Genomic DNA, 14753 nt, shown 5'->3' with positions numbered 1-14753 from the left:
ACACATACTAACTACACACACACACACACACACATACTAACTACACACACACACATACTAACTACACACACACACACACACACTAACTACACACACACACACACACTAACTACACACACACACACACTAACTACACACACACTACACACACACACTAACTACACACACACTAACTACACACACACTAACTACACACACACTACACACACACACACTAACTACACACACACACTAACTACACACACACACACACACATACTAACTACACACACACACACACACACACATACTAACTACACACACACACACACACACACACATACTAACTACACACACACACACACACACACATACTAACTACACACACACACACACACACACACATACTAACTACACACACACACACACACACACACATACTAACTACACACACACACACACACACACACATACTAACTACACACACACACACACACACACACACACTAAATACACACACACACACACACATACTAACTACACACACACACACACACATACTAACTACACACACACACACACACACACACATACTAACTACACACACACACACACACACACACACATACTAACTACACACACACACACATACTAACTACACACACACACACACTAACTACACACACACACACCACTACTAACTACACACACACATACTAACTACACACACACACACACACACTAACTACACACACACACACACACACACTAACTACACACACACACACACTAACTACACACACACTAACTACACACACACTACACACACACACTAACTACACACACACACACTAACTACACACACACACACACACTAACTACACACACACACACACACATACTAACTACACACACACACACACACACACACACTAACTACACACACACACACACACACACATACTAACTACACACACACACACACACACACATACTAACTACACACACACACACACACACATACTAACTACACACACACACACACACACATACTAACTACACACACACACACACATACTAACTACACACACACACACTAACTACACACACACACACTAACTACACACACACTAACTACACACACACTAACTACACACACACTAACTACACACACACACTAACTACACACACACACTACACACACACACTACACACACTAACTACACACACTAACTACACACACTAACTACACACACACTAACTACACACACACACTAACTACACACACACACTAACTACACACACACACACTAACTACACACACACACACTACACACACACACTAACTACACACACACACTAACTACACACACACTAACTACACACACACACTAACTACACACACACACTAACTACACACACACACTACACACACACACTACACACACTAACTACACACACACACTAACTACACACACACTAACTACACACACACACTAACTACACACACACTAACTACACACACACACTAACTACACACACACACACTAACTACACACACACACTAACTACACACACACACTAACTACACACACACACTAACTACACACACACACACACACACACACACACACACACACTAACCACACACACACACACACACACACTAACTACACACACACACACACACACACTAACTACACACACACACACACACACACTAACTACACACACACACACACACACACACATAACTACACACACTAACCACACACACTAACTACACACACACTAACTACACACACACACTAACTACACACACACACACTAACTACACACACACACACTAACTACACACACACACACTAACTACACACACACACACTAACTACACACACACACACTAACTACACACACACACACTAACTACACACACACACACACTAACTACACACACACACACTAACTACACACACACACACACACACACTAACTACACACACACACACACTAACTACACACACACACACACTAACTACACACACACACACACTAACTACACACACACACACACACACTAACTACACACACACACACTAACTACACACACACACACTAACTACACACACACACACTAACTACACACACACACACACACTAACTACACACACACACATGAAAATGTTGGGAGACATTCAGCGACTTGAGAATGTTTTGAGAAAAAAAAAACTTGTACTGCTTTCTTGAGTAAAACCCACATTTATAGTCTACATGTATTTACACACACCCTCCTCCACCACAGGCTCATTTATTATTACGGCAAAAAGATAGAAATCATGCAAATTCTATAAAGAACAGTACAAAGATCCACAACATAGTAGCTCATTTCATTCATAGCCAGAAAATAAAATCCCAGGTAACCTTCTGCAAAGTGGAATAGAATAATGTCTAGTTTTCATGCTATACTTTCATTTTATTGGATTACAAAGCCAGTGAATTTAGTGTATAATAATATAGTCATGAAAACCATCTGAAAAGATCTTATGCAAAAAAAAAAAGAAAAAAAAGACCTTTTAAAGAATATATTAATTAAACATAACTTACACCCTGCTGAACGCTCAGATCCTGTTGATATGTGGTATAATGTTAGTGCCTGTTAAGTGTTTCTCATATCATCTGACAGTTACAAAATACTGCACCTTATTGTTCACTTCTGGGTTTTTAAAAACAGCGTAATTACATACATTTAAAACACTGTATTTAAACACTTTAAATACTCATTTACATTTAAACTATTATTATTATTAATATTATCGTTGTTATTATATTGTTATTATTATTGTAATATCAGAGTAATATCCCATTTACTAAATATTAAATTATTAAAAAACGGTTCTGAAACACTGATACCTATAAAACTGATTTGTTGTCAAATAATTTGATTATTATTTTAGTCGATGACAGCGATTAATTGTTGCAGCCCTATTGTGTAGCATACTGTATATTGCCATTTAAAAATGCATTCAATGTGGTCATGCACAAGCACAGCACTTGAGCAGAAATTTTGCGCTTGTTTTATGCACACTTTAAAAAAAAAAATTTTTTTGGTTAGTTATAAATATTTCAGACTTTATTATTATTATTATTGTTTTATTATTTTTATTGTTGTTATTACTATTACAAGTAAGTTGTTAAATTAATTTCTTCTGTTGTTTTGCATTTCACTAAGCATGTGCATCCATATACATATACAGTACTATTACAGCAGGATAGTACAGTTCAATAACTCAAGCGCTTGTGAAACGTTTAACGGTCTGATCTAACTGTTGTACGTTCACAATCACTACCGTTATTGAACGCAGCCCTGCTGTACCATCATGTTTTCTCCTGTACTCTCGTGCTGCGCAGTGTCCATCACCTGACTGAATATCGCTACATGCCCTTTTTCTTTTTTTTTTCTTTTTTTAAAAGGTCACCAGTCACCATTGACCACCGTCTGGATTAAAACTATTAACAAAATGAAACGATTAGGTGCATTGGTGACTATTTCAGGCACCATCTGGAGCCCGGCTATTATAAAATTTTAATTCACTTTCCACCTGTAATATATAAATAAGAAAAACTCATTCAAACACATACAATTCACAGAAAGATGTGTACCCACAATTTATACACAACAAATTATTTTAAACATATAAAAACATTTATATTTATAAAGAATTAGTTTTACAACTAATTAAAAAAATAATTGAGGTAAATGACAACCCGGAATGCTCTTAAAAACCCAGAAGTAAAAGTGAGTTTAAAATATATGAATACATAGAATGTATTATAGAAAAGTTTAGTCGTATGTGCATGACTTACTTCCTTCCGTGTGTGTCTGAGGGTTATGGTAAAGGTGCTCAATGCGGCCGGTGTTAAAGGAGCTGGACCTGCGAAGGATCCCGTGAACCTGCACATATACAAACAAGCACAAGCATGCGCGCGCGCACACACACACACACACCTTACTAGGATCTTCTAATCACAGAATTGCTATAGAATATGCTATATTACACTAAAATCCAAACCTAAAAGTAGTAGAAATAGTGTGTCAATTTCTTCCCCACTGGAACTATTCACATATTAGTTTGATGTAAATCTTCAAAGAAACTGCAGTGACCAAAGACGGCCGTATGAGGGTGTGTGTGTGAATAAAATGTAGGCACAGAGGGCCTTTAGTGCTTTAGCTCACAATGCAACAGTACCTCATATCCTTTCTCCAGAAGGAACTCTGCCAGATACGATCCATCCTGAAACACACACACATAAACACACAGAGTATGAGTATAAAACAGATTTATCAGACTTCATAGTTGCGCATAAAAACAACAATGGATGCTCCTTGTTGAATTACATCCTAAAACATAAACACCTGGAGCAACACACTCATGCTCACTCACACAGGTTGTTTTTGGAAATCCAGCCTCTTTGAGGTCATTCCATGGTCAAGCACACTGGGTCAACTCTCACTTTTACTAAGCATTAGGGCTTGATGATATCTAGGGCGGTCACAAATACTTCATTATTTGCAGAATGAAATTTCCAGCAAATGACACAAATTTGAGAAACTCCCCGAGTAAATATGTATAAACATAGCTTTTTTACAGAGTGCTTTTAATCTGCCCTGGTTGTAAGCTGTTTTAAGGGGAAAAAAACTAAACAAGAAGGGCTTTTTCTTCCAAATGAAAACCGGTCAGTAAAAGAATCTGTAATAAAGATGTAATCTATGTGAATTTTAACCTACCCAACATTAAACCTTTGTACAGTATGTTTAATATTTTTTGCTATATTTATTATGGATGCCAACAAATTATCACAAAAAAAATCTTAAACATCTCTTTTAAAGCTAAAGATTTTGTCCCCCCCCCCCCAAATATTATATAGACCAGCAATATAGAGTCAGCTCTAACACTTTACAAATAATACTAACAGTGTTTATAACACACACACACACACACACACACACACACACAAACACAAATACAAAAAACTGTACACGCACACACAACACACTTGGTAACAATGTTATATTGGAGACGATTACCCACAATCCCACAGCGCGTGAGAGAGAAGAACGATTGGCTCAGTCATCATGTAATAGTTGGCAGATAAAGCGTATACGTACTACAGTACTTGTATATCAAAACTTTGCTCGTTTACAAAGCATCTGACAAAATGCTCGCTGAATATGTAAAAAAAAAAAGCTATTAGCAATAGGTTCCACTGTAATAATAAAATGTTATTTTACTATTAATATAAAATAATATTTAGCTAACATTTCATTAATATTGACTTGAATTAATATTGTTTATGTACAGTAACAACCTCAGCATCACTCAGCAGCAACCACATTTTCCCATTTATCTTTTCTAACCACTTAGCATTTAGCCTCACCAGTATAATAATCACCAGCCTGATCATCTCATCATCTGAACCTGATTCATACAGTACGTCACACTGAGGCTTAACAAAAATTAAACTGTGCCTTGTATTTTTGTACCACGTTACCATCAGTAGTTCCAACAATTATCACAAACGTTGCTGGACATCATGAGAAACACTAAAAGCAATACAAAAACTTCAGCTGCCTCCTCTACCAGTTCCAGTTTCACTTTAATAGCTGACAACACAACCTTATTATAGTACAAACTGAGCAGCTTCAGAGCAGTGTTTAAATGAGTGTTAAGCCACAGAGTGACCTTGATAATTTGTTTACTGGTGAGTGCTTAGAACAAATGAGAGGGGAAATGAGGTTGCTTCTGATGTTGTTACTGGACATAAACACCAAATTCTTTTGAGCGAATAAATGAGATGTGGCTCAAGACTTGCACAGTACTGCAACTCAAAAATCCTAAAGGAGAACAAGACAAAGTGAAAAGAACCATGGCAAGAGAGGGTAAACATAATCTCGACACATCGTATGGATAGATTTGTTAGGTATATAATATGGTGTTTGGACAACATCGAAATCCGATTATGTACTATGTAACAGAACATACCTGTAGTCCATTAATGCTGGGGAAACTGACATGGCAACAGTGTAAATACCATTTTTCTTGGCTTCAACATTCTCCAAAAACCCACTCAACACATTTAATTCAGTCATAGCAACCACTATATTGTGAAGCAGGTAGTCTTGCTTGACTGATCACTTGACACAACTGAAATTGCTTTTCAGGATGAACAGACCTTTACTCGGAAATGCGTCATGGTTTGCCTAAAAAGAGGAAGTTCAAAGCATCTAAACAAAATTGTAAAACAAATTGTCTTGCACACTAAATCTAAAAAGTGGCATTTTACACATTGTGCAGTCAAACCTTTCAAATACAGCCTAGATTTTATCATCCAGTCTCTGAAAATGTTGACCAACTGGAATCGATCTGCATTAAACCAGACTGAATCCTTGTTTGCATTTAAATGCGTTCTTCTTACAAATTCCTAAAGGCAAACAATGGTATAGTCAGTTTGTCTTTAGTCACCCACTCCTCTCGCTTTCCTACCCTCCCCTACTCCATCTCTTGTTCTTTCTTGCGCATTCCTTTGTTTTTCCTTCTTAGACACATAACTGTACTTTCTGGAAGTGTGGAACATTCTGCTCTGGCCGTGACTTTCCACCCCTGCTTCCTGCTGGGGTGATATAGAAACGGCCCCTGTGGCCTCTGGGAAAAACGAAAGTGATTTCGCGTCTGAGTGTGTGCAAGTGTACGAGCATATATACTGTGAATAAATGTGATCTTTAATGAAATCTTCCTTAAATAGACATTCGATGGAAGAACTGAGCTTCTCCTTGGTGATAAATAAAATAATAAAAATAGCCACAGACTTCCTGGAGAGTTATTGCTGGAGCAAACTGTATTGCCTTAAAGACATAAATAAGACATGAGTGCAGGAATGGGTTAAGATACAACTTATTTCTTTAAGGCACCTGAAGTGTCTTTCAGAGCCTCCTGTGCTTACTAACTAGAGGTCACGTACGCTCGTAGGCGGCTTCGGATGGCCGAGGTGATATGCAATATCAGTGAAGACTTCTTCCACATCCATAAGTGTGTGAGCGTTACCAGCGAACTACACTTACACTACAGACCCATTATTTTTTTTATTATAAATGAAGTTTATCAGCCTGCTGGGACTTTTGGGAAATGTGGTCTGTTTCCCGCCGATTAGAGAGTCAGACAGGAAACCAATACAGTCACAGCATTCCAATCCCAGCACACACACTTCTCTCTCTCGGACACTGGTTCTCATCTAGTCCACGATTAGATCATCTTTCAGCTAAGCCAACCTGTTAATAGGAAGTGTAACAGCGTGCTTTTCTCCAGAACAGCCAATATGGCAAATAAATAAATAAATAAATAAATAAATAATTATAATAATAATAATAATAATGAAAATAATTAAAGTGACTTTAGGAAAATACTGGGTGTTTTGCATAGCGGTAGAGATGGTGAATGCATTTCTCAAATATCTTTAACAATTATTTTTCTGGGTTCAGCGGAGCCTCGCTGATCAACTTTGATCAATCAAAATAACTTGAAATTGATTTGTACTCTTGTTCATCACTTGTTTAAAAAGATATATTTGGTGTTTTATTACTGCTGGGCATTTAAAAAAATAAATTATGTTTAAATTAGTTGTTTTACCTGTTCTGCTAAGTTTATTTAAATCATCATTTTATGAAAGGATTTCATATGATTTTGTGTCATGGGACAAACTACGACAAAACATCCCAGCAAAATACAAAAAAAAAAAAAGAAAAGTACAGTATAATAGAGTCCACTTGTCTGTGTTAATGATTGATCATACAGGGTAATGGCGCCCTCTGCTGGTTGAGAGAGAAAACTGAACACTACAGCTTATAACACATACAGTATACAGTATATGCACAAGCGGATAGAAAAATTAGCTTTGTTAGCTAAAAATTTAAATGTAATGTAAAAAGTAAACAAATACAAGTTTAAGCTGACTTTTTTGATATAACCATAACAGAATTTTAGCACAATTCCATACACACAATCATTTTTCCCTTTTAAACCTGCATAATTATCTTCCCAGAAATCTGCAGTAATTAGAAACTAGAAATAAGAGTCTGGTGATATAAATAGAACCGAGACTAGCTTCTCGGTTGTAGAATGCAATAGCTCATTATTGGCTATGTGATGATGACTTTAATTCTATTTTAACATCAATATTTAATGTTTTAATAATGCCGGCTTTGTTATGCGACCTGCCCTATCCTGGCGGCATGAACAATGGATTACAAACAAGGATTTTACTCATTTTATTTGACCAATGACCTCCTGAAAGCAGTTCAGTAATTACAAAATAAACACATAAACTCTGTTAAGAAGTTAGAACATGCATGGGCTTTTTTAAAGTAAAAATCAGAGTAATCAGCATTGTGAAGTGAGAAAAGAAGAGAAAGTCAAGAGTAGATCATTTATTTAGACTTAATGGAAACACTTTAAAACACAACCGCAAATAGGCATTTTAAATTACTAGACATCAGCATAGTAACTGATAATCATCAATCATTCATAGTAATTTCATTTAAATAAAATTATGGGGTTTTGTAAAGCACTTGGTGAAGTTGACTTGGTGAAAAAAATCCTCCCGGTACTCAAGTTTCCTTCAAGGATATTCAGATTTAGTGTAATTAGCATTTGACAAATTGCCCGAGGGGTGTGATTAAATGTTTGTGTGCCCTAAAATGCAGTGGCACCCCGTCCAGGCTTCCTGTGACCCTGTTCAGGATAAGCAGTATAGAGAATAAGTGAATGAAATAATTAATATTAATTTCAGTAATATTTATCTAAATAATCTGTATATTTAGTTTTATTTCTCTTTTTTTCTTCCAGCCTACCCATGATCCTCCATCCTCTATGTTTATTGGCTATTTATGGTACACATTACCTTTGGCCGGGCTCGATTATTAATCCTATACATCAATATATGTAGGGCCTAAAAGCACTTTAGGGGTGGCTAGGAGTAACCTGAGAGTTATAAAGAGAACCGCTTTTATACTTAAAATTTACATTTTAACACCTGAAAATATTACCATTCTGACATCAAGGTCACATGTCTATTTCCCTACATTTACATTTTTCCCTGGCACACAAACACAATGTGGGCTCTACACACAGCATGTTACAGATAGTTTTACTCTCCTGTAAATCTCCTTAAAAGCGGCGTCTCTCCTGCAAAATTGACAATTAACGTAACAGCGAGTTGAGCAGGTGGACTGGCATTAGGCGCAGTTCCACTATCCAGACATGAGCTAACGTTCAGCCACTGTGTTGTACAAAGAGAACAAGGCACAAAGTCTAGTATATTGTAATTAACTTGACATAAAACGGTACAGCTGATCTAATTACATAGGAAAAAAAGACACTTAAATATAAAAACAAGACGAAACAATCGACCAACTTACTCCAACATAAAATACACTAGAACAGCTTGAGTACAGGGCAAAAGGAGCGCAGACTATTAACGGTCAAGATTGGACAAGCCAGAAGCCCAAGCCCTCCGGACATTTTATGTCCGGACCGGCAGGATGAACAGGTTGGTTCAACAAGCAGAGAAACAAAAATAACCCCAACAACCTATGGATGTTTTTTTGCACTACACATACCAGCCAAGAACTCAAGTGAGCAAAGATAGATAATCTGCTTTGTAAAGAACCTTCTATCATGTATGGACTACAGTCGATATCATACCATACCATACCATGTGGTCACATTATGTAACGGATCTTTTAAACAAAATGAAAGAGGTGACGCCTTACACCCGTAGCTCAAAGATTTTTTAAAAACTTTTTCTCAATTTCAAGAGAAACAAAAATTATAAGGAAGGGGAAAAGCACAATCACAGGAAGTCATAGACTCGAAGCTCACATACTTGCTCAGTTCCATTACTGTGCATTATTGCATTTAACCAGCTGAACAGCTCGCCGTATAAGTTGCTTCGTGTATTCGTAAAAGAGGATCAGACTGCAGCCACCTTACTCACATCATTCAAGTTTACCTAACATTAGAAAACTTCTCTACCACCATATTCCCTCTCAGAACGGAACTGTGTCTTTGAGCTTAGCAAGTTTGTACCAGACAAAAATCTTAACAACTTGTACATGGTTCTGCGTTGGGATAGACAATAATAGTTTATGTTATTATGGTTTTGCCTCAAAAAACAAAGTGGCACCGATTTTCCTTGCTTTATTTGCACCTGGCAATTACGTGATGGTGATAACAAGGTCAGTATATCATTTTACTAGGACAGAAACATGCACAGTGCAGCCATCAAAAGGTTCTGTGTAAAATTTCTTCAGGAAAATGAATCAAAATTAAGTGCGGTGCGTAAATCAGTCAGGTTGGGTTAGCATAATATAAATCGACGAGGACTACGCACAGCCATTTAAAGCCGAGGCACCCAGCAGAACGTGGGGTCAATAGACAGTGGCTAGCTTTGTCACCTGAAGAAGTAAAGTTAATGATCGACAAGGGCCCAGCTCCCTATTCGCTTTGTCGGTTGGATGGCACTTTCGCACAGTCCCATCAAGAAACTACAACTTGTGTTCATGTCAACTTTACTGCCACTCATGTATGTTCAGCTCGGCTGATGTAAGCCCACTTTTTTCCCCCCATGATGCAAGTTTTGACCATAAACTCACATAAGCAGCTGTTGAGCTAAGGATTTCATTACCCCTTATTAGGTTGTGTTGGCACACCTGATTTTTTTTTCTAACTTATGTTAATCCTGAGGAGTCATGTGCGTGTTTGCTGGGAGGAAGGAGAACCTTCTCATCCCTAGTTTGCATGGACACACTGAAACAGTTTGGTTCATTTTTTAGCGAATTGAACAGATCTCCTGTGTTGAACATTAGATTGTTCTTAAACAAGTCCACAAGTTTTGACATGGCTTAGCCATCCTTTTAGCTCTCACGACTCAGACGACGCAGCTTAGGTTATCATCGGTTATTTTCGCAAGACAATAAAGAATTAGATTTTATTTCTATTGCAACATAATCTCCATGAACAATAAATCTTCCTAACACTATAGTTAATTCATAATAATGCACTATACTGTGCTTAACAACAGTAAATTCTAACCAGTAAATGTTAATGCAAAACGGTCAAAAGCTTCTTTGTGTGCTCTCCATTGGTAGTCATCGCTTTTGCATGCACCTCCTGCATGACTAGTCCATGCCTTTTACAGCCCCAGCATGCAAACCTATAGCTTATATACGTGGGGCCAGCATGACTTGCCTATGAGTTACAAACATGACATCATATGAAACAAGCATCAATTAAGGAAATGTATGGACAAGTTATATATGGGCAAGTATGACTCCAACCCATACACACCCACCAGATTAGACTTTCAGTCCAAGAAACTTACAAAATTAATATATATATATATATATATATATATATATATATATATATATATATATATATAAAATGTAGTCATAATGTAATTATAAATGTTTTGTTAACATGGATCTTACAAAAAAATGGCATAAAAAAAGAACTTTATTAATGAAAGAACTTTATTAATCCCAGTTGGGAATTGCTTTAAATTTTGATATGAATGAAACCAAACCCTACACACATTACTACACCATGTTAGATAACACTATTAGTCTACTCAAGTTTCTGGTTAAAAATTAAGTACAGATAATCAAGTCTCTTCAGAGCTAGCTGTCTGCTTTGTCCTGTGAAGGATAACGCATATAAATAATGTCATCTTAATCAAGTCAAGGAGGAGATCCGGTATAAAAAAAGCAAATGATTTACAGGTTTAAAGTCCTTAAACATGCACAAAGGAGAGCTAAGTCAACATTACACCTACATGCGTCCTCGTCACAGGATAATAAACTACACTTTGCACGTGAAAAGGGATAAGATGCAATAGTGGAGAATGCATTCATCATTTAAGGCTGTTTAACTTGTCAATAATCTTCCCAAAATTTTTTTTTATATCATTTTACGCATAATGAGGCCTTTTTACGAGCCTGAAAGAAAGCTTTTATTGTGTGAGAGCAAGGAATAATTAAATGACTAATTAAAAATTAAACGTGACTATAAGGATGAGGACTAAGATGACTCAGCCCCGTTTAACCTTTTTCTTGTTTGAATGGCATTTGTTCTACTGGGAGATAGTTCTCCAGGCTTCCTGAAGCCCTTTTTTTTATTCCAATTCCTATACCTGAGCAGTTTCAGAGAAATGTGCTTTGTTTGTTAAGCCACACAGTGACCTGTGAATCATTCAATCATTAAGAACCATTCAACTTAAAGCTGTGTGATGTGATTGGAGCATACGAGGGGGGAAATGAGGTTGCTGCTGAAGTTGTTAATGATGTCTACGATGTCATACTGGTAACCTTAACATGCTCAATATGAATAACATCAAATTGAGTGAAATAATAGTGTGATGCTTTTTATTCAGCATGCAGGTCTTTTTGGGGGTCTTAACATGATCAAAAAACACAGAGATTTTGTGGTGTGGCCAGGTGGCAATGGCGCAAGGTGCTTGGGTCCGCTCATCATTGCCTGCAACTATGTTTAATCTTTACGCACTTTGCAGCCTGTAAAATGGTAAAACATTTTTTCTCATTCCTTTAATTCAGTCTAATTTTTTTTATTTAATATGAAGAAATGAGAGGACTTCTACACAGTACTGTACATCAGGAAAAAAAGCATTTGAGGCAAAAAAGAACAGCGCATCACCAGATCCCCCACCCTCCCAATCCCTGTTATCTTAAACTCAAAGAACACTTTAACCGCTTCATCCTCGTCAGCAGCGACCTCGTCCTTCATTACTTTCAAAGTCGCACAACACAGCATGATTAATGAGAGCTACTGCTACACAGCAGCAGAGGACAAAACATTGATGGCTGTTTTTTGCTTTATGAATGAATGTTATTGTACTGGTGAAGATTAAGATGACCTCCGGTAAACAGACAGCTCCATGAAGAAACACCATAACCATAAAGACAGGACAGGAAAGCTGAATGTTAGGGGACAAAAAACATCAAATCTACCATGACATCCATCAACAATGCTTCTGACTTTTAACCTCAGGTTAAGCAGGTTTAGACAGTTCCAGCTTTCAAAGATTACAAAACATTCTGATGGTCACGGTTAATGGGATAACAAACCTAACAATAGAGAGAACCTCAGAAATGCTTTACAAATAAAAAAAAATGAAAATTGATGAAAGAAATGTTTCAATGAAAACCAAATAAACATATTTGGTCAACAACCGACAGTCTATATATTAGATATACTTCATTCCTTATTCATTCATTCATTTTTTCATTCATTCATCTTCTGTACCACTGGGGGCGAGGCCACAGCACTACCCACTACGCCAGAGTGCCGCCTTGATATACTTAATACTTCCAAAAATATATATTTAACTCTATCAGAGATGATCTGCGGCAAGTAGTAACTTGCTCGTTCAGATTAGCCATTTTCCTAAAATCACTTAAAGCAGCCTTAAAAGAAAACTGGATGATTCTGTATCATGTCATTCTGGTTTCAATCATCCTTTTATAAGCATGATCACTGAAATCCCGCATTGAAATCAACCAACAAAGGAGCAAGAATGGCCCTACTATACTGATCAGAAGGTTGAGGATTCGAATCCCAGCACCGCCAGGTTGACACTGTTGCGCCCTTGATCGAGGCCCTTTTTCCTGTCTGCTCTGGTGGTGCTGTATCCTGGCTGAACCTCCGCTCTGAAGCCAGCTTCCTAACTGGGATATATGCTGTTTAGTGTGGCACAAGCACAACATGGTGGTGAAGTGAAATACAGTGCAAAGGCAAAGTGCATTCACTCCCCTGCTGGCAGTTTCTGTCCCCCAGTAAGAGGCAGCTAAACCTGAATCCGGTTAGGGGTTCCGTGTGAATGAGTGCGCTGGGAAACGGACCCAGCAGTTTGTCCAGTGATGATTCATGCAGGTGGCTTCTTCCTGGTTTCGACCTTTATGCACACCTGTATGACAGCAAGCCTGAGACAGCACGGCCGGTCTATCGGGTCTCTGAGATGCTTCGGTACTGGTTTGTAAATCACTGGTTGAGATTATAAACCAAATAAAGAAACCTTCACTACTTCCGTGATCTAACCCTCTCGAAACATGGCTAACCGCCTGTGCAGATATCGCCCTGTGTTTCTCGGTGAAATAACTCTTACCTGCCCGGTAATGCCGGTGATGATGGCGACTCTCCTTGGCTTGTCCCCGCAGTCCTTAGGACAGGATTTCGCCGCCGTGCACTGAGCCATCGTCTGTCTGAGAATAAATGGGCTTCCGTCTGAGTAATCTCTCTCACACAGTTCCGGAGAGTTTGTTTCTTCCCGGAGCGGCAGATTCACAGTAAACACACCACTGACGCGACGCGAGAAACCAATCACAGAGCACGCCGGCGATGACGTCTTACTATGACGTAAGACGACAGGGATCTCGCTCTACGTTCACCTGGACTGCACAGCGCCCTCTATAGGGCATGGCCCGAACTATTTAAGGCAATTCCTCACAATTTTGTTGGTTTAGCAAATATTGACACAGCACCGTTTTGCAGAAACGCGGATGTACAAGGATCTCAAAAGAATCAAGAGCCAATGAGGAAAACTGTAAGTTAAAAAAGTACCCTTTTTTCTCTTTCATTCAGTGGCAATGCTGAATGAATATATTCATGGTTAACAATTACTCACCCACTCTCTCATCATCTATACTG

At 37.9% G+C, this 14753-nt stretch overlaps 1 protein-coding gene across 2 annotated transcripts in view; it reads right to left on the bottom strand.

Moving 5' to 3' along the window:
* gmds (GDP-mannose 4,6-dehydratase) overlaps nucleotides 1-14392 on the bottom strand; it is a 90749-nt gene extending 76357 nt beyond the window's left edge. The window contains exons 1-4 of one of the 2 annotated variants that reach the window (XM_053489485.1): nucleotides 14212-14392; nucleotides 4227-4271; nucleotides 3844-3931; nucleotides 2584-2604 (exon numbers count right to left, since the gene is read on the bottom strand). In XM_053489485.1, the coding sequence (XP_053345460.1) occupies nucleotides 2584-2604; nucleotides 3844-3931; nucleotides 4227-4271; nucleotides 14212-14301 (244 nt within the window). In that variant the 5' untranslated portion in view covers nucleotides 14302-14392. The remainder of the gene's footprint in view (nucleotides 1-2583; nucleotides 2605-3843; nucleotides 3932-4226; nucleotides 4272-14211) is intronic. The other variant, XM_053489486.1, reaches the window with a different exon arrangement.
* Between the last annotated feature and the right edge of the window lie 361 nt (nucleotides 14393-14753).

The sequence above is a fragment of the Clarias gariepinus genome, chromosome 27 (assembly GCF_024256425.1).
Source record: "Clarias gariepinus isolate MV-2021 ecotype Netherlands chromosome 27, CGAR_prim_01v2, whole genome shotgun sequence".
Lineage (NCBI taxonomy): Eukaryota > Metazoa > Chordata > Actinopteri > Siluriformes > Clariidae > Clarias > Clarias gariepinus.
Note: the sequence above shows the minus strand (reverse complement) of the source record. Positions and strands in the feature narration are given on the sequence as shown.